Source organism: Saccopteryx bilineata, chromosome 7 (assembly GCF_036850765.1).
Source record: "Saccopteryx bilineata isolate mSacBil1 chromosome 7, mSacBil1_pri_phased_curated, whole genome shotgun sequence".
Taxonomy (NCBI): domain Eukaryota; kingdom Metazoa; phylum Chordata; class Mammalia; order Chiroptera; family Emballonuridae; genus Saccopteryx; species Saccopteryx bilineata.
In genome coordinates this window covers 18,495,185-18,519,209 of record NC_089496.1, presented here as the reverse complement: position 1 = coordinate 18,519,209, position 24,025 = coordinate 18,495,185, and the positions used below count along the sequence as shown (strand labels likewise).

The 24,025-nt window shown below is 39.8% G+C and overlaps 1 protein-coding gene across 2 annotated transcripts in view; it reads left to right on the top strand.

Annotated features, from left to right (window-relative positions):
- The window catches only part of SLC25A40 (solute carrier family 25 member 40), a 37,880-nt gene that overhangs the window by 4,228 nt on the left and 9,627 nt on the right, over positions 1-24,025 (top strand). The window contains exons 2-7 of one of the 2 annotated variants that reach the window (XM_066240201.1): positions 6,145-6,265; positions 7,115-7,174; positions 8,777-8,883; positions 18,375-18,442; positions 20,391-20,515; positions 21,947-22,120. In XM_066240201.1, the coding sequence (XP_066096298.1) occupies positions 6,169-6,265; positions 7,115-7,174; positions 8,777-8,883; positions 18,375-18,442; positions 20,391-20,515; positions 21,947-22,120 (631 nt within the window). In that variant the 5' untranslated portion in view covers positions 6,145-6,168. The remainder of the gene's footprint in view (positions 1-6,144; positions 6,266-7,114; positions 7,175-8,776; positions 8,884-18,374; positions 18,443-20,390; positions 20,516-21,946; positions 22,121-24,025) is intronic. The other variant, XM_066240202.1, reaches the window with a different exon arrangement.

Sequence of the window (24,025 nt, the reverse complement as noted above, 5' to 3'; positions counted from 1 at the left end):
TTTTGTGGCTTGTCTTTACTTTTTTGATAGTGTTTTTTTGTTTGTTTGTTTGGTTGTTTTTTTTGTATTTTTCCAAAGCTGGAAACGGGGAGGCAGTCAGACAGACTCCCGCATGCGCCTAATTGGGATCCACCCGGCATGCCCACCAGGGGGCGATGCTCTGCCCACCTTGGGACATCGCTCTGCCGCAATCAGAGCCATTCTAGCGCCTGATGCAGAGGCCACAGAGCCATCCTCAGCGCCGGGGCAAACTTTGCTCCAATGGAGCCTTGCTGCAGGAGGGGAAGAGAGGAAGAGAGACACAGAGAGGAAGGAGAAGGGAGGGGTGGAGAAGCAGATGGGCGCTTCTCCTGTGTGCCCTGGCTGGGAATCGAACCCGGGACTCCTGCATGCCAGGCCAACGCTCTACCACTGAGCCAACCTGCCAGGGCCAGATAGTGTTTTTTGATACACAGAGTTCTTAATTTTTTATGTTTTTCTTTTATTTTCTGTACTTTGGTATCATATTTAGGAATCTATTGTCCAATCCAGGGTCATTTAATGTATTCTATCTAATGTGAATTTTATAGTTGTATCACTTTTGTTTAGGTCTTTGACCTATTTTGAGAACAAAGTTGGAGGAATCACACTAACTGATATGAAACTATACTACAAGGCCATCATAATCCAAACAGCATGGTACTGGTATAAAAACAGAGAGATAGATAGATCAATGGAACAGAATAGAGATCCCAGAAATATACCCACACTTTTGTAGTGAAATAATATTTGACAAAGTAGGAAAGAACATACAATGGAATAAAGACAGTCTATTCAATAAATGGTGTTGGGAAAAGTGGACAGATGTGAAAAAAGGAAGGAACACCTTCTTATACCATACCAAGAATAGACTCAAAATGGATTAAAGACTTAAATGTGAGATTCGAAACTATAAAAACTATAAAGAACACATAAGCAGTAAAATATTGGACATTTCTTGTAGCAATATTTTTTCTATGTCTCGTCAGGCAAAGGAAACAAAAGAAAAATAAACAAATGGGACTATGTCAAACTAAAATGTGCACAGCAAAGGAAACCATAAAGAATAAAAAGAGCTTGATTGGTGGTGGCACAGTGGATAGAGTGTTGACCTGAATGGAAGAACACTTGCTAATGACATATCTGATAAGGATTTAATATCCAGAATTTATAAAGAATTTATAAAACTCAACACCAAAACAAAACAAAAAACTCCATAAACAATCCAGTTCAAAAATTGGGCAAAGGACCTGAATAGACACTTCTCTAAAGAGGACATACAGATGGCCAGTAGACATGAAAAAAGCTCAACATCACTAATCAATAGAGAAATGCAAATTAAAACCACAATGAGAAATCACCTCACACCTGCCAGTATAGCTATTGTCAAATCAACACACAACAAGTATTGATGAGGATAAGGAGAAAAGGGAACCCTCCTGCATAGTTGGTGGGAATGCAGATTGGTGCAGCTACTGTGGAAAACAGTATAGGGTTACCTCAAAAAGTTAAAAATGGAACTACCTCACTTGACCAGATGGTGGCACAGTGGATAGAACATCGCACTAAGACACAGAGGACCCAGGTTCAAATCCTCAAGGCTGCCTGCTAGAGCACAGGCTCATCTGGCTTGAATGTGGTATCATAGATGTGACCCTGTGGTCAATGGCTTGAGCCCAAAGGTTGCTGGCTTGAAGCCCAGGGTTGCTGGCTTGAGCAAGAGGTCACTCGCTCTGCTGTAGCCCCTGGGTCAAGGCACATGAGAAAGCAATCAATGAACAACTAAGGTGCTGCAGCAAAGAATTGATGGTTCTCATTCCTCTCCCTTCCTCCCTGTCCCTATCTGTCCCTCTCTCTGTCTCTCTTTGTCTCTGTATCTCTCGCTAAAAAAAATAAAATAAAAATGGAACTGCCTTATGACCCAGTGATTCCACTTCTGGGTATATATAATATTTGAAGAAACCAGAAACACTAATTTGGAAGAATGTATACACCCCTATGTTCCTTGGAACGTTATTTACAGTAGCCAAAATTCAGAAGCAGCCCAAATGCCCAGGAGTAGATAAGTGGGAAAAAAGCAGTGCAACATTAACACAACTGACTACTACTCAGCTGTAAAAATGAAGGAAATATTAACTTTTGCAACAGCATGGATGGACCTGTAGAGAATCATACTAAGTGAAATAAGCCAGCACAGAAAGAGAAATACCATATAATTTCACATATATGTGGAATCTAATGAACAAAATAAAATAGAAACAGACTCGTAGATACAGAGAACAGACTGACCTGTCAGAGGGAGTGGGAGTTGGTGGGGCTGGGTAATAAAGGTGATGGGATTAAGCAAAAAAAATTAAAACTCGTAGACACAGACAACAGTATGGTGATTATGAGAGGGAAAGCAGAGTGAGGGAAGGAAGAAGAGGGTAAAGGGGGAATAAATGGTGACAGAAGGAACTTGACTTTGTGTGGTAAATGCACAATACAATATACAGATGTTATAGAATTGAACACATGAAACCTATATAATCTTATTAACCAATGTCAGCATAGCAAATTCAATAAAAAATGTTTTTAAACACATAAGTGGTACGGGTTCGATTCCCGGCCAGGGCACACAGGAGAAGCGCACATTTGCTTCTCCATACCTCCGCCGCGCTTTCCTCTCTGTCTCTCTCTTCCCCTCCCGCAGCCAAGGCTCCATTGGAGCAAAGATGGCCCGGGCGCTGGGGATGGCTCTGTGGCCTCTGCCCCAGGCGCTAGCGTGGCTCTGGTCGCAACATGGCGATGCCCAGGATGGGCAGAGCATCGCCCCCTGGTGGGCAGAGCGTCGCCCCTGGTGGGCGTGCCGGGTGAATCCCGGTCGGGCGCATGCGGGAGTCTGTCTGACTGTCTCTCCCTGTTTCCAGCTTCAGAAAAAATGCAAAAAAAAAAAAAAAAAACCACAAACACATAAGTGGTAAATAGTAAAGGTCTAGAGAAACAAAACTACCATTTATTTTTGTAAAGTCATTGGGATAATAGACACAATTGGGATACAAACTGAAATATTATCAAAATTAATTTTCTTCAATTCGATAATTGTACTGTGGTTATGTTAAAGAATATTCTTAGAACAAAAGGGCTTGATATGTACAACCTATTTTGAAATGTTTCAGAAAAAATGAATCGTATGTAATGTGAGAGTTTGGTGACATTGTGGATATGTAGAAAATCATGTATTGCTAATGGAAGAATAAATTGGTTCAGTTGCTTTGGAAAGCATTTGTCTCAAACGGGTAGTTTAGCCCCACACTCTTAGTTTTTCTTATAGTAATTGTGGGAAGTCAAGAAAAGATATATATGTAAGGATATTTAAATGAGAGTGGAATGAATGAATGAATAAAAAACTGGCAATATTAATACCTAATTATATGAGATTAAATTAATAAACTTTAAAACTAAATATTAAAATGATAATATAAATCTATATTTATTGACACAGGGTCTATTTTTAAGTGTTAAACTGGTTTGTTAATATGAATACTATAGTAATAACCTATTGGTTTTATTCTACTTTTCAATTACAGTTTACCTTCAATAGTAGTAACCTATTTTTGTTTTTCAAAAAAGATGCATGTATACAGGCACACAAATGTTTATTCATGTGCAATTAATGCCTGTCTGCATATGCATTCAAGGTGGGTAGAAAGTAGGTTTATAGTTAATATAAAAAAATAAGAAAAAAACAATAAACTGTTTTCTGTACACACACCTGTAAACCCACTCTTATAACATGTACACACAAAACCACTACATTTACTTATTTACACTTGTTTGTGTGTACATGGACATTGGGAAAGGTGACACCTGTATGTTGCCAGTTTTTTTTGTTTGTTTGTTTTTGTTTTTTTATGTTTTTCTTTATTTACAGAGACAGAGAGTCAGAGAGAGGGATAGACAGGGACAGACAGACAAGAACGGAGAGATGAGAAGCATCAATCATTAGTTTTCCGTTGCACATTGCAACACCTTAGTTGTTCATTGATTGCTTTCTCATATGTGCCTTGACCGCGGGTCTTCAGCAGACCAAGTAACCCGTTGCTCAAGCCAGCGACCTTGGGTCCAAGCTGGTGAGCTTTGCTCAAACCAGATGAGCCCGCGCTCAAGTTGGCTACCTTGGGGTCTCGAACCTGGGTCCTCTGCATCCCAGTCGTATGCTCTATCCACTGCGCCACCACCTGGTCAGGCTGTTTTTTTAATCTTGAGAGTACATTTATTAAAGCTGGGGACAGCATAACAAAGAAGGGCTGAGGACAGAAGCAGGAGCAGGAGAGAGCCTGGGCAGGCTGCTCTGGCCTCTGGAAATGTTATGTGTGGGAGACAGGTTGTAGGCTGGCGGAGTTGTAGCCTAAGGCTCGGTTTGGGACTGAGCCCTTCCCACTCTCTTAATACTAAGATCTCCTAATACTAAGATCTTTTAATAATAAGATCTTTTCAACACTAAGCTTTTCCCCACACCCTTGACTGTTGCATGATGTAGGGTGTACACTCTTATGAAGAATCCAATTTATGCCTCAGATGAGTGGCTTTGTATCAGAGACTTCCCTATTTGTATATTGGGTTAAAGGCTTTAATTGTCTATGCTATATAATAAAGCAAAGACCAGGGGCTCTGTCTCTCTCACTGATATTGCCATCAGCATTGAAGAGGCCTCCGATCCCATCGGTGAGTCTATTTTCTTAATTCCGCACCGTTCTCCCTCAGGACCTGGAATTACTAGCCGCGCAGGTCCGCGGCAGTTATGGGAAAGAAGTAAGCCTGGGCAGGGCTGCTTTGGCTCACCGGGAAGTCAGAGAAAAGGGGCCTTAGAGACAGGGTCAGTGGTCAGTGGCAAGCTGCCGCTGACCTCTGCTCCCCAGCTTGCAAGTTTCATGGGGCCCCTTAGAGTTGAGAGAAAAGTAAAGATGCCCACTGAGAGGGCAGAAATGTGGGCGTGCTCTGAGAGGGGGAGCTGCCACCAGTCATTAGTTTTTAATAACAAATTTATAAGTGATTTTTATACTTTTTTTTTGTTAACTGAATTTTTAGGAGTATATTTTGCTTTTCTCATCCAATATTTCTAACATGCTACTTATTCTGGTTATATGTTTTGATTTTTCTTTTTTATACCTTAGCAACAACTTGTTGGCATGCAGTAAAAATAGTGCTATATTTGCTGATAACTTCTTACCATATCTGAGTAGGTTTTCTTTTTGTTTTTTTTTAGAGAGAGAGTTAGGGACAGACAGGAAGGGAGAGATATGAGAAGCATCAACTCAAACTCATAATCATGTCACGTTAGTTGTTCATCGATTGCTTTCTCATAAGTGCCGGGGTTGGGGGTGGGGCTTTAGCTGAGCCAGTGACCTTGGGCTTCAACCGAGTGGCCTTTGGGCTAAAGCCAGTGAATGGAGTTGTGTCTGTGATCCCATCCCACTCAAGCCAGATGTGTCTGCATTCAAGCCAGCGACCTCAGGGTTTTGAACCCAGGTCCTCAGTGTCCCAGGCCAACTCTCTCTTTTTTTTTTTTTTTTTTTTCTTTTTTTTGTATTTTTCTGAAGTTGGAAACGGGGAGGCAGTCAGACAGACTCCCGCATGCGCCCGACCTGGATCCACCCGGCATGCCCACCAGGGGGTGATGTTCTGCCCATCTGGGGTGTTGCTCTGTTGCAACCAGAACCATTCTAGCGCCTGAGGCAGAGGCCACAGAGCCATCCTCAGCGCCCGAGCCATCCTTGCTCCAATGGAGCCTTGGCTGCCGGAGAGGAAGGAGAGGGGCAGGGGTGGAAAAGCAGATGGGCGCTTCTCCTGTGTGCCCTGGCCGGGAATCGAACCCGGGACTCCTGCACGCCAGGCTGACTCTCTACCACTGAGCTAACCGGCCAGGGCCCCAGGCCAACTCTCTCCACTGTGCCACTGCTTGCTCAGGCTGAGGATATGACAGCTGTGTAGTGCCTTTGTGTGTAGAACTTACACGGTTACTTTTCATAGCTCTCACATGTGCTTTGATATTAATACTGATTATTGGTTTTATAGTTTAACTTTTAGCAATTTTGGAGGCATTTTTCATTAAACTTTTATTTTACATCTTGTTTTTCTTAACAGATTTTACTTCAACTAGTTAAAAATATGGAGCCTGAAGCAGGGGAACTACAGATTATCAAAGTGACACCTCTTCAACAAATGTTGGCCTCTTGTACTGGAGCGATACTGACATCCCTCATTGGTAAAGTAATGATACTGATGCAGATTATGTGACTGATTGAATCAGTGAATCCATTGAGTTTTACCATATGTGAAATAATAATAGTACCATTCACCCTTCATAAATGACAATATCCCTGCATCAACATAACAGGAAAGAACCCAGGACAGAGAATGGAGACTTGAGTTTTAGCCTTGATTTGTCATTCTCAGGGCGAGTGCGCTTTGGGATTGTCTCTGCTTCTCTCTGAATTCCATTTTCCTCAGTGTATTAGGGGCTTGCTTATACCAGGGGTTTTTTGTGGTACCATCAGTGTTAAACTTTTCTGGCTCTTTTTACCTTATGTAAAATAGAAAGCAAGAAAATGAAATAAAATATCAGAGTAATGGATAATACAGAATTAGGACAATTTACAATAGCAATAAATACGAATTGTTTAACTTTGTATTAATGGTGAATTTCTTAAATTTCTCTGGACCACATTTTTCTGTTTCTTTTCTTTTTTTTTTTGTTCAGTGAGAGGAGGGGAAGCAGAGACAGATTCCTGCATGCGCCCCAACTGGGATCCACCTGGAAAGCCCATTAGGGGGTGATGCTCTGCCCATCTGGGATGTTGCTCTGTTGCTCGGCATCTGAGCTCTTAGTGCCTGAGGTAGAGACCGTGGAGCCATCCTCAGTGCCCAGGGCATCTTGCTCCAGTTGAGCCATGGCTGCAGGAGGGGAAGAGAGCGAGGCACGCACACACACAGAGATCTTATCCATTATGTGGTTATGTGGAAATGTCTGATTCAATACATTTTGTGTTCTTTGGATAAACATCTCTAAATTTAAATGTATCAATTGTTAATTGAAATTTACATATCTTCATAGTGACACCCCTGGATGTTGTTAAAATTCGAATCCAAGCCCAAAACAACCCATTTCCCAAAGGTATGTACTAGTTATCCTGAAAGTGTTACGTTAGATTTTTATGTTACTGCATTCATTTTTGTTTGAATGTTAATCTTTATTATCAATTAAGAAAATTGATGCCCCTTTATCCTTATACAACACTTTTATGAACCTACTAATTAAATCAGAAGATGATTTTATATTTGGGTATATGCCTCACAAGTAAGAACAGAATTGTACTTGTCAGGAACCTTAGAATCTAGCTTCCTCCTTAGTCTAAGAGCTATGCCAATTCTAGAATATCAACCATCATCCAACTGTTGCTTGAATACAGTGATAGGAAATTCAGCATTTTATCCGGCAGCTTGGTTAATTCTAGATAGTATAGTTTATGTGCAGTCTGAGCAGAATAATTATACATTTTTATTCGATGGGCAAAAATAGCGATTCCTTCATCAGTTTCTATAGTTTTATAAAGATAATGGCACTTTAAATAGAAAACTGGACTGCGAGGAATTTGGCTAAGACACAAATGCCACTCTGTTGAATGCATAGCAGTGAGATGGAATGAACAGCGGGCATATTTCAGGTGAATGACAAGATAGATGGATTGTAGGAAGAGACTAAAAAGGAAGGTACACAGTAAAGAAAGCCTTAAAAGCAGGAGGCAAGTGCCTTATGAAACTCAGAATTATATATATGGTCAAACAGAAGTCAGTGTTTGGCAGCAAGAGTCCAATTATGGGAAGTAATTGGTATTAGAGAAAGTGGTAAATTAGATGGGAGGTGATGAATGTCTAAACTGACCAGTATAAATCCAGAGAAAGGGACAAAGCATAGCGTTACTTACACTGACCAAAAAGAATATATTTTTTCATAATCTATTTATATTAAGATACAATCAACATACAACATTAATTTTAGGTATGTTACTTAATTATTTAATATATGTATATATTGCCAAATAAATTTACTCTTTTTATCAGGAGAACTCTTAAGTTCACTCTCTTAGCAACTTTCAGGTAGACATTAGATTTCTTAATACATTTTTATCTGCATTTCTCTTGCATACCATAGAGTTTTCTTGTCAAACAGAGAAGATGGACACTCATGTTCTCATATCAAAAGAGGTTTTCCTTTTTTATCTTTTCTCTCCATTTCTTCAGATAACTGAAAAGAATTTCTTTTTCATTTTATTGATTGATTGATTGATTTTAGAGAAACGAGAAAAGAGGAAACATCGATTTGTTGTTTCACTTACATATGCATTCATTGGTTTATTCTTGTATGTGCCCTGACCTAGGATTGAACCTTCCATTTTGGCGTATCTGGGTGATGCTCCAGCCACAGAACTACCTAAGGCAAAAAATGAACTTATTTCTGTGTGCATTTTCTTACCTCAGTTCTGAAAACATAAACTCCGCTAATTTACTCAATTACTTTCACCACTACGAGTTTAGATTCCAGTGCTATGTCCTTAAACAAATCAAATGAAGTATCTTTTATCCTAAAAGGTGAGGACAAGGTTATTACTTATCTTATAATTCTCTTAGTCCCCTTATTATAATTTTAATTTGTATATCAATGAAAGTAATACATTTGTGTGAAGAAATTGTTGATTTTTGTAATCTTCCTTGTTAGGCAAGTGCTTTATATATAATAATGGACTTATGGATCATGTATGCATCTGTGAAGAGCAAGGCAACAAAGTATGGTATAAGAAACCAGGACGTTTTCAGGGAACCTTGGTAAGGAAAATATAATCACAGTATATTTTTATTTATATATTTAATCTTACGAATGAAAGGCTTTTCAATTACAGGATAGTCAAGTTTTATCATAGAGTTAGCAAGTTTATCCAAAGTTAAAAAGTAGCTATTGAAGCAGGAAAGCGAAAGTAGTTTGAAGCTAGCAGAGGCTGGTCGATCAGATTTAAGGGAAGAAGTCGTCAATATAAATAAATAAAAGAGCAAGGTGAAGCAGCGAGTGCTGACAGGAGCTGCAGCAAGTGGCCCAGAAGTTCAAGCAAATACAATGAAGGCAGCTATGTTCAACAGTAGATGTTCAGTTAGACAAACAGCCTTCTGTTGGAAGATGCCGTCCAGGGATTTCACAGCGAGGGAGGAGAAGTTAATGTCTGGCTTCAGTAGTTCCAAGGACAGGCTGACTCTGTTCGGAGCTTACGCAGCTGGTGACTTTAAATTGAAACCAGTGCTCATTTAGATCATTCTGAAAGTCCTAGGGCCCTTTTATGCTAAATCTGCTTGGCCTGTGCTCTATAAATGCAACAACAAAACCTGAATGACAGCACACCTGTTTAGCACATGGTTTAATGAATATTTTAGGCCATTTTGAAACTATTGTTCAGAAAAAAAGATTCAAAATATTATTGTTCACTGATAATGCACCTGATCACTAAAGAGCTCTGCTCCAGGTGTACAATGAAATGATGCTTCCATGTCCAAACACATCCGTTCTGCAGCTCATGGATCAAGGAATAACTTTGACTTCTGTGTGTTATTATTTAAGAAATACATTTCATGAGGCTGTACCTACTACAGATAGTGATTCCTCTGATAGACCTGGGCAAAGTCAATTAAAAATGTTCAGAAAAGGATTTACAGTTCTTTTTTTTTTTTTTTTTAATAAATAAATTTTTATTTTAATGGGGTGACATCAATAAATCAGGGTACATACATTCAAAGAAAACATTTCCAGGTTATCTTGTCATTTAGTTCTGTTGCATACCCATCACCCGAAGAGAGATCGTCCTCCGCCACCCTCCATCCAGTTCTCTCTGTACCCCTCCCCCTCCCCCTCTCCCTCCTTCCCTCCCCCCACCCCCCGTAACCACCACACTCCTGTCCATGCCTCTTAGTCTCGCTTTTATGTCCCACCAATGTATGGAATCCTGCAGTTCCTGTTTTTTTCTGATTCGCTTATTTCACCCCGCACAATGCTACCAAGACTCCACCATTCCGCTGTAAGTGGTCCAATGTCATCATTTCTCCTAGCTGAATAGTATACCATGGTGTATATGTGCCCCATCTTCTTCATCCAGTCCTCTATTTTTTTTACAGTGATTAAAAGCCTTTAAGCAAACTCTTGGCCAATACCGCAAGAGTCCATTAGGAACAGTCCTGATTCATGGGAAAAGGTCCAAGTATCAGCGTTAATAGGAAATTGGAAGAGGTTGATTACAACCCTCAGGGAAGACTGTGAGGAGTTCAGGACTTCAGTGGCTGTGTAAGAAATGGCAAGAGAACTAGAATTAGAAGTGGAACTGAAGATGTGACTGAGTGCTGCAATGTCACGATAAAACTTGAGCGGATGAGGAGTTGCTTCTTATGAATGAACAAACTAAGTGGTTTCTTTTAATGCAATCTATTCTTGGTGAAGAGGCTGTGAAGTTTGTTGATGTGAAAAAGGATTTAGAATAGTATATAAACTTAGCTAATAAAGTAGAGTCAGGGTTTGGGAGGACTGACCCAATTTGAAAGAAGTTCATCGAACAGCTTCTTTATGAAAGGAAGAGTCAGTTGATGTGGCAGACTTCATGTAAGAATGAGACGGCACTCGAACACCAGGTGTGCAGGCTTTATTAGAGGAGAAAGACCTGCCTGGGCACTTCTCTGGGAAGAAGGGCCCCAAAAACAGACAGAGGTAAAACTATAGGGTTGGGGGTAGCCTCGAGCAAGGGTGTGCTGGTATGTTCGGCTTTCTGGAATACTCCCTTTGGGGTGATTGACCAGCTTCCTGGAATTCCTTGTCCCAGGGGCGATTGTCCAGTAATTAAGGGTGGGGTCAGGCAGCCAAGCGGAACAGCAAAAGTGCAGTTGTAATTCATGTATCTATCACTTCATTGTTGCACTGTTCTAAGAAACTGCAGCAGCTTCCCCAGCCTTCAGCAACCAGCGCCCTTATCAGTCAGGCAGAACTCTCCGCCAGCAAAAATTCATGACTTGCTGAAGGCTTGGTCAATGATCAGCATTTTATAGCAATACAGTAAAGTGTTTTTTGTTTTAATTAAGGTATATACATTTTTTGGACACAATGCTCATGTACAGTTAATAGACTACAGTGTAGTGTAAACATGTATATTAAACATGTATATACATGGAGAAACAAAAAAATGTGTGATACTTGCTTTAGTGTAGTATTTGCTTTATTGCAGTGGTCTGGAGCTGAGCCCGAGGTATCTCCCAGGTACACGAGTATTACATGGTTGTTTCCCCTGGCAACCAGCCCCTACCTTGTGCTTATCTAGGGGCTCTCCAAGATTCACCTCATTAACATAAACTGGTGTGGTTGAAAGGATCTTATTATGAATAACATAGCAAATGATACTCCTTACACCTTTATCTGGAGCTATTTCAGGACTGAGGACAAAGGACAAAAGATCAAATCTGAGAACAAAAGATGCTTCCATTGCTCTTTATCATTCAGGAAACTTTAAGAATTTTAGGTGCTAAGTGCCAGAAACCATGGACAACGATCAAAATGTATATTTCTTCCTATAAATCATAACGTTGTCTTTTTCTGGGTAGATGCTCAGGACTGCAGTGTCTGGGTCATATGACAGTTGCGTGTTTAGGGTTTGTTGACCTAAGTAACTTTTATGAATTTATTAGAGTCAAAAAGAGGATATACCTGGAGCTGCTTCTCGGAATGACAGCTTGTAGTGTTTTTATGCATTTGCAGTTAAGGAGAGAAGTAAGGAAGATTACCTGAAGGTGGAGAAAGCATACTGGATTATAGGATTGTTAACAAGATTAAGTGCTTTCTTTGGGTCATTATATTTCTTACATGATTGAAAAGAGACATTTAAAAAGGTGTTAATGTAGATGCACAAAAGCAATAAACAGGACTTGCTTAAGGCAAGGATAAATATTTTACTACAGAATGCCTGGGGTGGACCTGCCCATTTAGAATTTATGATCAGATCACCCTGTGAGGTTACTTTTAGTTACTAAACTTATACATACCCCCTTTTTGTCCACAAAAGTGTGGTTTGCAAATATTTTTTCATGCTCTTAACTTGTCTTTATTTTCTTAATTGGCATCTTTGTGGAGTAAAGTTTTAAATTTTGATGAAGTTTAATTTATCAGTTTTTTTATAGGGCATAGAAAATGTCACATCTAAGAGCTCTTTACTTACCCTTGGGCTGGAAGATTTTCTCCTGTTTAATTTCTTTTTAATTTAGGTATGGTTGGTGTTGGGCAGATAAAATATATTATGCTCATTTTGATAAAGATGGCGCTGGCCACATGGAAGCCTGTGGCCCTGCTGGGGCTGGCTGTGGGCAAGCAGGATCCTTGTAGCCTGGGGCTTGGTTTTAGGACTAAGCCTTTCTCACCCTTTTTGATGTGGGGTGGTACAATCCAATTATGCCTCAGATAAGTGACTTTGTATCAGAGACTTCCTTATTTTGTATATTGGATTAAAGGTTTTGATTTCTACACTCTAAAATGAGTGCAGAACAGTAAATAGCTTGCTCTCCTGGTTCCTGAGATTATCATTAGAGGAGAGAGCAGAGAGAGCAGAAGCAGAGAAAGGCCACATGGAGGAGGCCAGGAGAAGCAGCCAAGATGGTGGAGTGTTGAGTGAGAAGCCAGTTTATGCAGGGAGAAGGAAGGAGATGGGGAACAGAGGTGAATGAGTCTGGTGAGCTAGAAACCTTTGATTCTAGGAAACTCAGATAAGTCAGTAGCTTTGTGAGCACTGAATGAGTGGGTTTTGGAGCCCAGTGTGTGTTTTACTTGCCCGCCGGGTGCAAGCTAGGATTAAAGATGATGGCCCACCAGTTCTTGGCTCCATTGTTTCTTTACCAACTGTCCAAATCCAATGCAAACCTGCATGTGAATGGCCACGATGGTGGCTCCTGGCCTTACAGTTGGTATACAATATTCTATTGTTTATATTAGTTTCAGGTATGCAATATAGTGATTCAGCATTTTCATACTTTACAATGTGATCACCTTACTAATTCTAGGAATCATTCAGAACAATGCAAATTTATCACAATATTGTTGACTATATTTCCCTTCCCTTTTCATCCATTCCCTCACCTGCTCCCTTCTGGTAACCATCTCTTTGGGCTCTATTTCTTTGAGTCTGTTTTTGTTTTGTTTTTTAAGATACCACATTAACATGAAACCAAACAGTATTTGTCTTTGTCTGCTTGACTTAGTTCAGTTAGCATAATAACCTCTAGACCCTTCCATATTGTTGCATATGGCAAGATTGCATTCTTTTTTATTGCTATGTAATAGTCCTCTGTGTGTGTGTATGCGCGCATGTGTTTGTGTGCATGCTTTATACATTCATTTATCAATGGACACAAGATATCAAATTCATGTTCTCACTTTTTTTGGATAAATACCCATACCTGGAATTGCTGAGTTGTATGGTAAATTATTTTTAGTTTTTTGAGGAATCCCCATACTCTTTTCCATAGAGATTGCATCAGTTTACAGTCCAACAAACAGTACACAAGAGTTCTATTTTCTTAACATCTTCAACATTTGTTAATTTGTTCACTTTTGATAATAGTCATTCTCATTGGTTTGAAGTGATATCTCATTGTGGTTTTGATTTGCATTTCCCTGTTGATTAGTGCTGTTAAGCATATTTATTGCCTATCTTTTTCTTTCTTTCTTTTTTTTTTTTTTTTTTTTTTTTGAGAGAGAGATAAGTGTCAACTTGTAGCTGTAGCACTTAGTTGTTTATTGATTGCTTCCCATACATGCCCTCATGGTGGGGAGGGGGAGCTCCAGCTGAGCCAGTGACCATGGGATCATGTCTGTGATCCTACGCTCAAGCCAGCAACCCTGTGCTTAGTTGGTAAGCCTGCGCTCAAGCCAGATGAGCCCACACTCAGGCCGGCAACCTCACCGTTTCCAACATGAGACATCAGTGTCCCAGGTTGATGCTCTGTTCCCTGTACCATCATTGGTCAGGCTTATTGATCATCTTTATGTCTGGAGAATTATTATTTTTTTGTCCTCTGCCCATTTTTCAATTTGATTTTTGTTGTTGTTGAGTTGTATGAGGTTTTTTTAATATATTTTGAATGTCAGCTTTTTATCATGTGTATCATTTGCAAATATATTCTCATATTCAGTAGGTTGTCTTTTAGTTTTGTTAAAAGTTTCCTTTGCTGTGCAAGAGCTTTTTCGTTTGATGAAGTCCCATTTATTTATTTTGTTTCCCTCGTTCAAGAGGTTGTATTCAAAAAGATACTACTCAAACTGATATCAAATAATTTACTTCCTACATTTTCTTTGAGGAGTTTTATGGTTTCAGGACTTAAATTTAAGTCTTTAACCCATTTTGAGTTTGTTTGTATAGGCTGTAAGAGTGGTCCAGTTTTACTTTTTTACAGGTATCTTTACAGTTTTTCCAGCACCTCTTTGTTGAGACTGTTGTTGCTCCATTGTATTTTTTTACCTTCTTTGTTATGGGTTAGTTGACCATATAAATTAGCTTTCTGGGCTCTATTCTGTTCCATTGTTCTATTTGTGTTTTTTTCTGCCAGTACCACACTGTTTTGATTATTATAGCTTTGTAGTGTAGTTTGAAATTGGGGGCATGATACCTCCTATTTTTTGCTTTCTCATTATTGCTTTTGGCTAGTCAGGGTTTTTTTTTTGTGCTTCTGTCTTCTTTGGGATTAGTTGAATTATAATAATATTGAATTGATTCCTCTACATGTAGTCCCATTTCCAGGGAGATAATTCTCCAAATATATTTCACAGTTCTGCACATCTTGTGAGCAAGGTACAGTCTGCCCCTGACCATCTTTTCAAGGATTGTGTATAGTGAATAGCTTTGGAAGATAGAGTGTTACTCCCCAGAGTATCAGGAAGGCGTTCTTGCTGCCTATTGTAAATGATTTGGGTTTCCCAGCTCAGATTTCATCTCCTGGCATGCAGTCCATATGTGTTCAAGTGCCATCTGGCCTTTTTCACATTGCCTTTTAGAAACTGGGGCTTGAAAAATCGGCACAAAAATGTGATATTCTGGCTGCTTAATAAACTGTCTTCATCTTTTACTCCAGAGATTCTCATCTTCTACCAGTTGTCATACCATGCCAGGCGAACTTGTTAGATCCTTCATAGTTGTTTTGTTTTGTTTTGTTTTTATTTGGTGAGAGGAGGGGAGGCAGAGAGACAGACTCCTGCATGCTCCTCAGTGGGGATCCACCTGGCAAGCCCACTAGGGGGTGATGGGGCATTGCTCTAGCTCTTATTAGCACCTGAAGAGGAGGCCATGGGGCCATCCTCAGCACCCAGGGCCAACTCTCTCCAATCCAGCTATGGCTTCAGGAGAGGAAGTGAGAGAGAGAGAGAAGTGAGGGGAGGGGTGGAGAAGCAGATGAGCACTTCTCCTGTGTGCCCTGATTAGGAATTGAATCTGGGACATCCACACATCTGGCCGACGCTGTACCACTGAGCCAACCGGCCAGGGCGACCCTTCATAGTTCTTAACACCCTCCTCTTCCTGTGTGCTGTTGCTTCAGGTACAGAACAGCTTTGAACATTATATATAAATCCACAATTCACTGTTATATTTTTATTTTAAAAGTATTGTGTTTTGTTTTTAAACTAGTTAAGAGGGAAAATATGTTTTATATGTGCCCACAGACTTATCATTTTTTTAGTACTTCCTTTTTGAAGATCTTAGTTACTATTTGGCATCATGGCCCTTCATTGTGAAGAACTTCTTTCAGCATTCCTTTAATAAAGGTATTTTGGCAGTGTATACTTCCAAATTTTGTTCATCCCAAATGTCTTTCTTGTGCATTTTTAAAGCATATTTTGTCTGCTTATAGTTCTGGCTTAATTTTTTTTTCAGCACCTTAAATATGTTGTTACATTGCCTTGGCTTCCCATATGTCTAATGAGTTAACCTTCTTTTTATTTAGATAAACTTTTTTTAAAATTCATTTTACAGAAGAGAGAGAGAAAGATAGAGAGAGAGAGAAAGGGGGGAGGAACAGGAGCCATCAACTCCCATATGCTCCTTGACCAGGCAGGCCCAGGGTTCAAACTGGGGACCTCAGTGTTCCAGGTCGACACTTTATCCACGGGTCAGGCAAGTTAGTCTTCTTTTGTATCATCTTTTCTCTAAATGTATTTTGTGATTTTTAAAAATATTTTTAATATATTGATTTGAGAGGGAGAGAGGAAGAGGGAGAGAGAAACATCGACCTGTTGCTGCACCCATTCATGCATTCACTGGTTACCTCTTGCATTGCCTGGACCGGGGATTGAGTCCGAAACCCTGGTGCATCAGGACACCTCACCAACCCAGCCGCCTGGCCGGGACCCCGCCCCCGGGGGGGGGGGGTTTCTATTCTGCCCAGGATGTTTTTAAGGTTTGGGGCTCTACAGATTGATATCTTACACTGATTTGGTAAAGTATTTTGCCATCATTTCATCAGGTAATTTCCTATACCATTCCCTCTTTTTGATCTGTGACTTCAAATAAGCCTGTTTTATTATTGTGTGCAGGGTGCTGCTAAAGTATGGTTACAGTTCTTTGTATGAAAAATAATACAATAACTAATAATAATACAAAAATAAAGTCTGTGTTTCATGTACTCACACTGTAAACCTGCTTTGCCTCACCCTACCTACCCTCGGGTCTCTGAGCCCTATTCGTTTTTCTTCATCCTTTTTCTCTCCCTTCTCCAGATTGAATAAGGTCGATCTTTACATCCAATGACTCTTTCTTTGATGTCTATTCTGCTGTGAAGCCCACTTAGTAAATTTCTCATTTTAGGTATAGAATTTTCATTTGGCTGTTTTTTATAGTAACTTTTTATGCTGAAATTACAAATTTTTCATTTCCTGTGCATAGATCATGTTTTAAGTTCAGAACATATTTATAATAGCTGCTTTAGAGTTCTTGTCTGATAATTGTCTCATCTACATCATCTGTGTTGGTTTCTCTTTACTTTTTTTTTTTTAGTATGAGCACATTTTCTTGTTTCTTTTTATGTCTAATGAATTTGATTGGAAAGAGGATACTGTGAGTGATTATTATGAAGACTTTGGATTCTTTTTTAGTCTTCTGAAGAGTCGGGTTTGTTCTGGAAGGCCATTAACTTTGGCTGGATTCAGACTCCAAACTTAGCGCCCCTCTGGTGGGCTGCAGGACTCTTATCTTTTGCTGGGATTGTGTAATTTAGTTGTAAGCCAAGTTTGTAGCAGATCCTGTATGCAAACTCGGGGCGTCTGCCTTTTGTCGTGCCTTCCTTTCCAGGATTTCCCCCTGACTGTCTGGTTACTCTTGCAGCCTGGACTCTGTGCTTGCCCTTTCCAGCAACTAAATGTGCTGTTTTTGCACATAGGCAAAAACTGCAGGTTCACACATCTCCCTCGTTGTACTTTGTCCTTTAACAGCAGAATTCCCTTCTGTTGTTGCCTGGTTTTGCTTCCTCTCCTGAGATTTCAAATATTGATTGTACATGGTATTTTCTCAGAATTCATAATGAGTGAGAAGAGTTCATCTGACAAATTCTCTGCCATTATTTTACTTTCTATTTATAATAATATTTGAGGCCCTGGATGGTTGGCTCAGCAGTGGAGCATTTGCCCAGCATATGGATGTCCCAGGTTTGATTCCTGGTCAGGGCACACAGAAGAAGCAACCTTTTGCTTCTCCACCGCTCCTCTTTTCCCTTCTCTCTCTCTCTCTCTCTCTCTGTCTCTCTCTGTATCTCTTTCCTTCCCTCCCGCAGCCATGGCTCAATCAGAACAAGTTGGCCTTGGGCACTGAGGATGTCTCCATGGCCTCGCCTCAGGCGCTAAAGTATCTCGGTTGCTGAGCAAAGCAGCAGAGGCCCCAGATGGGCAGACCATCACGCGGTGGGGGCTTGCCGGGTGGATCCCGGTTGGGGCGCCGCATGCGGAAGTCTGTCTCTGCCTTCCCTCTTCTCACTTAAGAAAATAATAATAATTTTTGAAAACCTTGGTTTCTTAGTTCTAATTAGAAAACTGAAAAGCTGTGAGTAATGCAGACTTTCTATAAGCAGAAAGTATAATCCAGAAATGCTTTACTTGTATTTGAAAGTTTAGGAAAATTCCTTTGAAAAAAAAAAGATTGTCCACACATAAATCTGAGCTATGTTAGAAATGAACACTTGAGAGAATCAAATTACCAGTTGTTAGTATAAACGTTTTATCAGGCTTAAAGATATATTCTGACTACTTTATTCTATTATAATTTTAGGATGCTTTTTTAAAAATAATTCGAAATGAGGGCATTAAATCCCTGTGGAGTGGCCTTCCCCCTACCTTGTAAGTTGAAATTTAATTTTTTTTTCTAAATGATGGTTGTCTTTTATTTATTTTTGTAATCAGCATGATTAGACAAAATTGTGCATTTTTAATATTAGAACTTTTTTTATTTTTTTTGTGACAGAGACAGATAGGGACAGACAGACAGAAAGGGAGAGAGATGAGAAGCATCAGTTCTTCGTTGCAGCACCTTAGTTGTTCATTGATTGCTTATTCATATGTGCCTTGACCAGGGGCTACAGCAGAGTGAGTGACCCCTTGCTCAAGCGAGTGACCTTGGGCTCAAGCTGATGAGCTGTGCTCAAGCCTGATGAGCTGTGCTCAAGCCCGATGAGCCCACGCTCAAGCTGGCAACCTTGAGGTTTCAAACCTGGGTCCTCTGCATCCCAGTCTGATGCCCTATCCACTGCTCCACTGCCTGGTCAGGCTTCATTTTTTTAAAACATTGTTTTGCGAGTCCCACAACCACCAACACATTTGATGATTTGCTAGAGGACCTACGGGACCTGGAGGTGGTTATACTCATGTCTTCTGTTTATTAGAGCAAAAAGACATGAAGCACAATCAATAAGAGAAAATAGACACAAGAGGATAACCAGGCAGTAGGCTCCAGAGACCTCCCGTCTGACATCACACAGGATGTGCTTATGCTTTCAGCATTGAACTGCAGCAGCAAGTGAATGCTTCTACCGTAAAACACACTTGAATTTTAGAGTCTAGGCCTTTTATGGAAGGTTGATGTCATAGGCACATTCTGTGTTTGTGATCATCTGATTACCCAAACACCAGACATGTAAAATGTTTACCAAAAATCATATCATTCGCACAAATCAACCTGGACAAGTTGGCTTAGTGCTCCAGCTATACAGGTAAACCTTGTAATAGGGAATATTCGAAGGGCTAAATTTCTTGGAGTTGGCCGAAGGTCAAGCATGCGAATACGCCCTCCAGGACAGATACAAGATTTGAACAACCAGGCTTGTGTTGTCTTTGGTGCATAAGCATAACTTTTATTCATGTTCAGAAGTTAAGAGTTTGGCGTTTGACTTTTTGTTAATTTACTAAAATAATGAGGTGCTGTGATAAGTATACTTTTCCAGATAATTTTAATTCTCTACTAACTAGCTAGTATATGAATTAATGTGATATACAGTAAGGCTGAATTAAAATTCCCAGCTAATAACTTGCACTTATATACCTCGTTTTCTTTCTAATTTATCTTTTGATGGAGCAAATTAGTCAACTTTGAGATGTATACTTTAAACACTGCCAACGGTTATAAAGTTAAAGTTTGTTATATAGAACATTAGCATTCCAAAGTATGGTCTGTGAATGTCCTTTAGTTCGTCCATAAACATAGACTGGTTTCCTGTTGTAATATTTATCACATAACAATGCCTGCAACTTTATGTTTAATTTAATTAATTCCTTTTTGATTCTTTCATTTGAAAGAACGTCATGGGAATTTCCTCAATACTAGTATATATAAGTCTGATGTCATTAAGTGTAATTTATTTCCAGTTTTGTAAGCAGGCATGGTATGTGATTCATAGTTCAAAAATATTGTATGATTGCTCTTGTACTTTTTACTTCAGCGATTTTCCTGTTATTTTAAATATAATTGGGAAGGAAGATTTGGAAGACCAGAAACAGATCAAACAAGTCTAGGAAATAGAGAAGTACCCTCATTTATCTTTTCCTAATTGTGATCTGACTGGTACTCTAACTTCTTAACACAACTAGAATGCAAACTTCTAGGGGTCAGATACCTACATTTTTCTGCAGCCTACTACTTAATAATTTGTAAAATAAAAGAAAAATTGATCTCATAAGCTGATTCATTACCATTTGTAGCTTATACAAAATATAAGGAATTTAGCTTGTATTTAATGATATATTTAAGCATTTTAAAATTTTAATTCAGATCTTGTTTGTGTGTTTCTACCAGAGTAATGGCAGTTCCTGCCACAGTTATTTATTTTACATGCTATGATCAATTATCTGCTCTCCTGAGATCTCAAATCAGAGAAAATGAAGGAAGCATACCAATTGTTGCTGGAATTGTGGCCAGACGTAAGTAATACGTTTACTATATTTTCCTTTTGATTTCTGTTTAAAACTTTTTTTTTTTTTTTTTTTTTTTTTTTTTTTTTTGGTGGCAGAGTCAGAGAGAGGGATAGATAGGGACAGGCAGACAGGAAGGGAGAGATGAGAAACATCATTCTTTGTTGCGGCTCCTTAGTTGTTCATTGATTGATTTCTCATATGTGCCTTGACCGGTGGGAGGGAGGGTGTTACAGCAGGCTGAGTGACCCCTTGCTGGAGACAGCGACCTTGGGCTCAAGCTGGTGAGCCTTGTTCAAACCAGATGAGCCCTCGCTCAAGCTGGTGACCTCTGGGTCTCGAACCTGGGTCCTCGACATCCCAGTCCAACGCTCTGTCCACTGCGCCACTGCCTGGTCAGGCTTCTTTTAAATTTTTGACATTCACAGAGAGCTTGTATAAAATTCATAGTATTTGGTAAATACAAATATATTTTACATTTGAAGTTTGTACTAGTTAATATTTATATTCTAGAAGTCATATGGTATGGTAATTGCCATTAGAATGAGATGGGATCAACCCATCCCTATAGAATCTTGGACAGAGACTTTAGAATGATTTTGGATTTTAGACTTAAGATTCTAGATTTTAGGTTGACATCAGATTGATGTCAAAGTCCTGAACCATTTTTCTTGTATACTGAGATTCAGAGTTTAATCAGAAGGAATTTTGCCTCTTTAGCGTAGAACATTTTCCTCTGTGCAGTTGGAGTGAGGTTTTTGTTTTTTGTTGTTGTTGTTTTTTGTTTTTTTGTATTTTTCTGAAGCTGGAAACGGGGAGAGACAGTCAGACAGACTCCTGCATGCGCCCAACCGGGATCCACCCGGCACGCCCACCAGGGGCGACGCTGTGCCCACCAGGGGGTGATGCTCTGCCGTGACCAGAGCCACTCTAGCGCCTGGGGCAGAGGCCAAGGAGCCATCCCCAGTGCCCGGGCCATTTTTGCTCCAATGGAGCCTTGGCTGCGGGAGGGGAAGAGAGAGACAGAGAGGAAGGGGGGGGGGGTGGAGAAGCAAATGGGCGCTTCTCCTATGTGCCCTGGTCGGGAATCGAACCTGGGTCCCCCGCACGCCAGGCCGACGCTCTACCGCTGAGCCAACTGGCCAGGGCCTGGAGTGAGGTTTTTATAGTAGTTCTAGGTGATGTATAATATTTCTGGAACTGCCTTTGAAAGAGTTGAAACCAAAATGAGTAAGGTATATGAAAATAGACTTTAGGAAATAACTTTATCAAGTAAAATATAAAAAACTACACCAATATGTTGGCATTAGGTATTTGATTTTAAGATTTGAAGACATTTCAGAAGTTTAAAATATGAAAGGCATTAGCTTATTAATTTTGCACATGTGTTTGCATAGTTCATGGCTCTCTTGTTTTTTAATATTTGTTTGTTTGTATTAGTTGGAGCAGTAACTGTGATAAGTCCATTAGAATTGATAAGAACCAAGATGCAATCCAAGAAGTTTTCTTACAAAGAACTGCATCGATTTGTCAGCAAGAAAGTGTCTGGAGATGGTTGGATCTCCCTGTGGAGGGGCTGGGTCCCCACTGTTCTCAGAGATGTACCCTTCTCAGGTGGGGCTGCTTTTATTAGTCTCTGCTGCATCTCAGGTAGCTTTGTCTTATTTAGATAGGATATTAAAACTTGAAATCCCTATGGCTATAGTTGAGCTATCTTATTTAATCATCACAAACTCCTAGTTCAGTGTTGGGTTCTCAGTTATCAAAGATAATTATCAAAATAAAAATCTTCCTCATTAAATGAGTGTCCTCTAAACAAAACTGTTATAAATCTGATAGAAAATTGTACTACTTGTTGAATTATGAAAAGGGTAAAAAATCACGAAAAAGAAGTTGTAAAGCTAACAAATGATTTGTAGAATGTCCATAATTCATACTATTTCCCTTGTGTGTCATGGGAGTTTTCATGTGTGACCCAAACGAAATAATTATTAAGAACATTTGTGTTAGCCTGACCTGTGGTGGCGCAGTGGATAAAGTGTCAACCTGGAACACTATGTCACTGGTTCAAAACCCTGCACCTGTCTGGTCAAGGCACATATGGGAGTTGATGCTTCCCGCTCCTCCCCTATCTATCTATCTATCTCTCTCTCTCTCTCTCTCCTCTCTAAAATGAATAAATTTAAAAATTTTTTAAAAAGCATTTGTATTCATATTCTGCTTGCGCACTTTTGAGTTACAGTCCTTTTCTTTGACTCTCTCATTTATATCTCCATGTCTTTCCCTTCTCAGTATTTTTCTTCAACATTTTGTGATCAGTCACTGTGTTGATTAGAAACATATAGTATGTAACTAATCAGAGATTCCTAGCCCTGGTGTGTTTTTTATTTTTATTTTTTGAGAGAGAGGAAGGGGGAGAGAGAGAGAATAGCATCAATTCTTTGTTCCACTTAGTTGTGCCATTGATGGCCGCTCATATGTGCCCTGACTGGGCTCAACCATCACCCTCAGCTTCAAGCCAGTGACCTCAGGATCAAGCTGGCAACCTCAGCATGCCATCCAGGGCGACACTCTATCCACTACACCACCAGCCAAGGCCTGTTTTTTATTTTAAATTATATGGTATTTGGCACAGAAAAAGTAACATCGATATAAATTATAAAGTATACTAATAAAATGAATACCTGTGAACTTACCACTTCAGTATATGAACTAGAACACTGGAATTTTTAAAATCATGAACCACATATATTATCCTCCACTGTCACATCCCCACTGGTAGCTCCTATATTGAATCTTTCTTCATTACTGATTTGATTTTTAAAAATAGTTTTACTACATGTATATTATTGCTAAACTATATTATTTAGTTTTGCCTATTTTTGAGCTTTAAAAATGCTTATTTCACTGATCATTTTCTTAAGGTTTATTATTTTTTTAAGGTTTATTATTTTTATGTTGAACTTTTTTTAAATTTTGACTTGCATTTATGTGTGAGTAAACATTTTTTTTTTTTTTTTTTTTTTTTTTTTTTTTTTTTTTTTTTTGTATTTTTCTGAAGCTGGAAACGGGGAGAGACAGTCAGACTCCTGCATGCACCAGACCGGGATCCACCCGGCATGCCCACCAGGGGCGACGCTCTGCCCACCAGGGGGCGATGCTCTGCCCCTCTGGGGCGTTGCTCTGTTGCGACCAGAGCCACTCTAGCGCCCGGGCCATCTTTGCTCCAATGGAGCCTTGGCTGCGGGAGGGGAAGAGAGAGACAGAGAGGAAGGGGGGGGTGGGGTGGAGAAGCAGATGGGTGCTTCTCCTGTGTGCCCTGGCCAGGAATCGAACCCCGGACCTCTGCACGCCAGGGCCACAAGTGAACATTTTTAAGTCTCTTAGTATACAGATACAAGAATTTCTCCAGTATTAGATTTGCTGGTTCACATCCATATAGACATTTAAAGTTTTATTAGGTAATATCAAACTTTTCTAAAGTGGTTGTGCACATCTACACACCTCCCCGCCCACTTC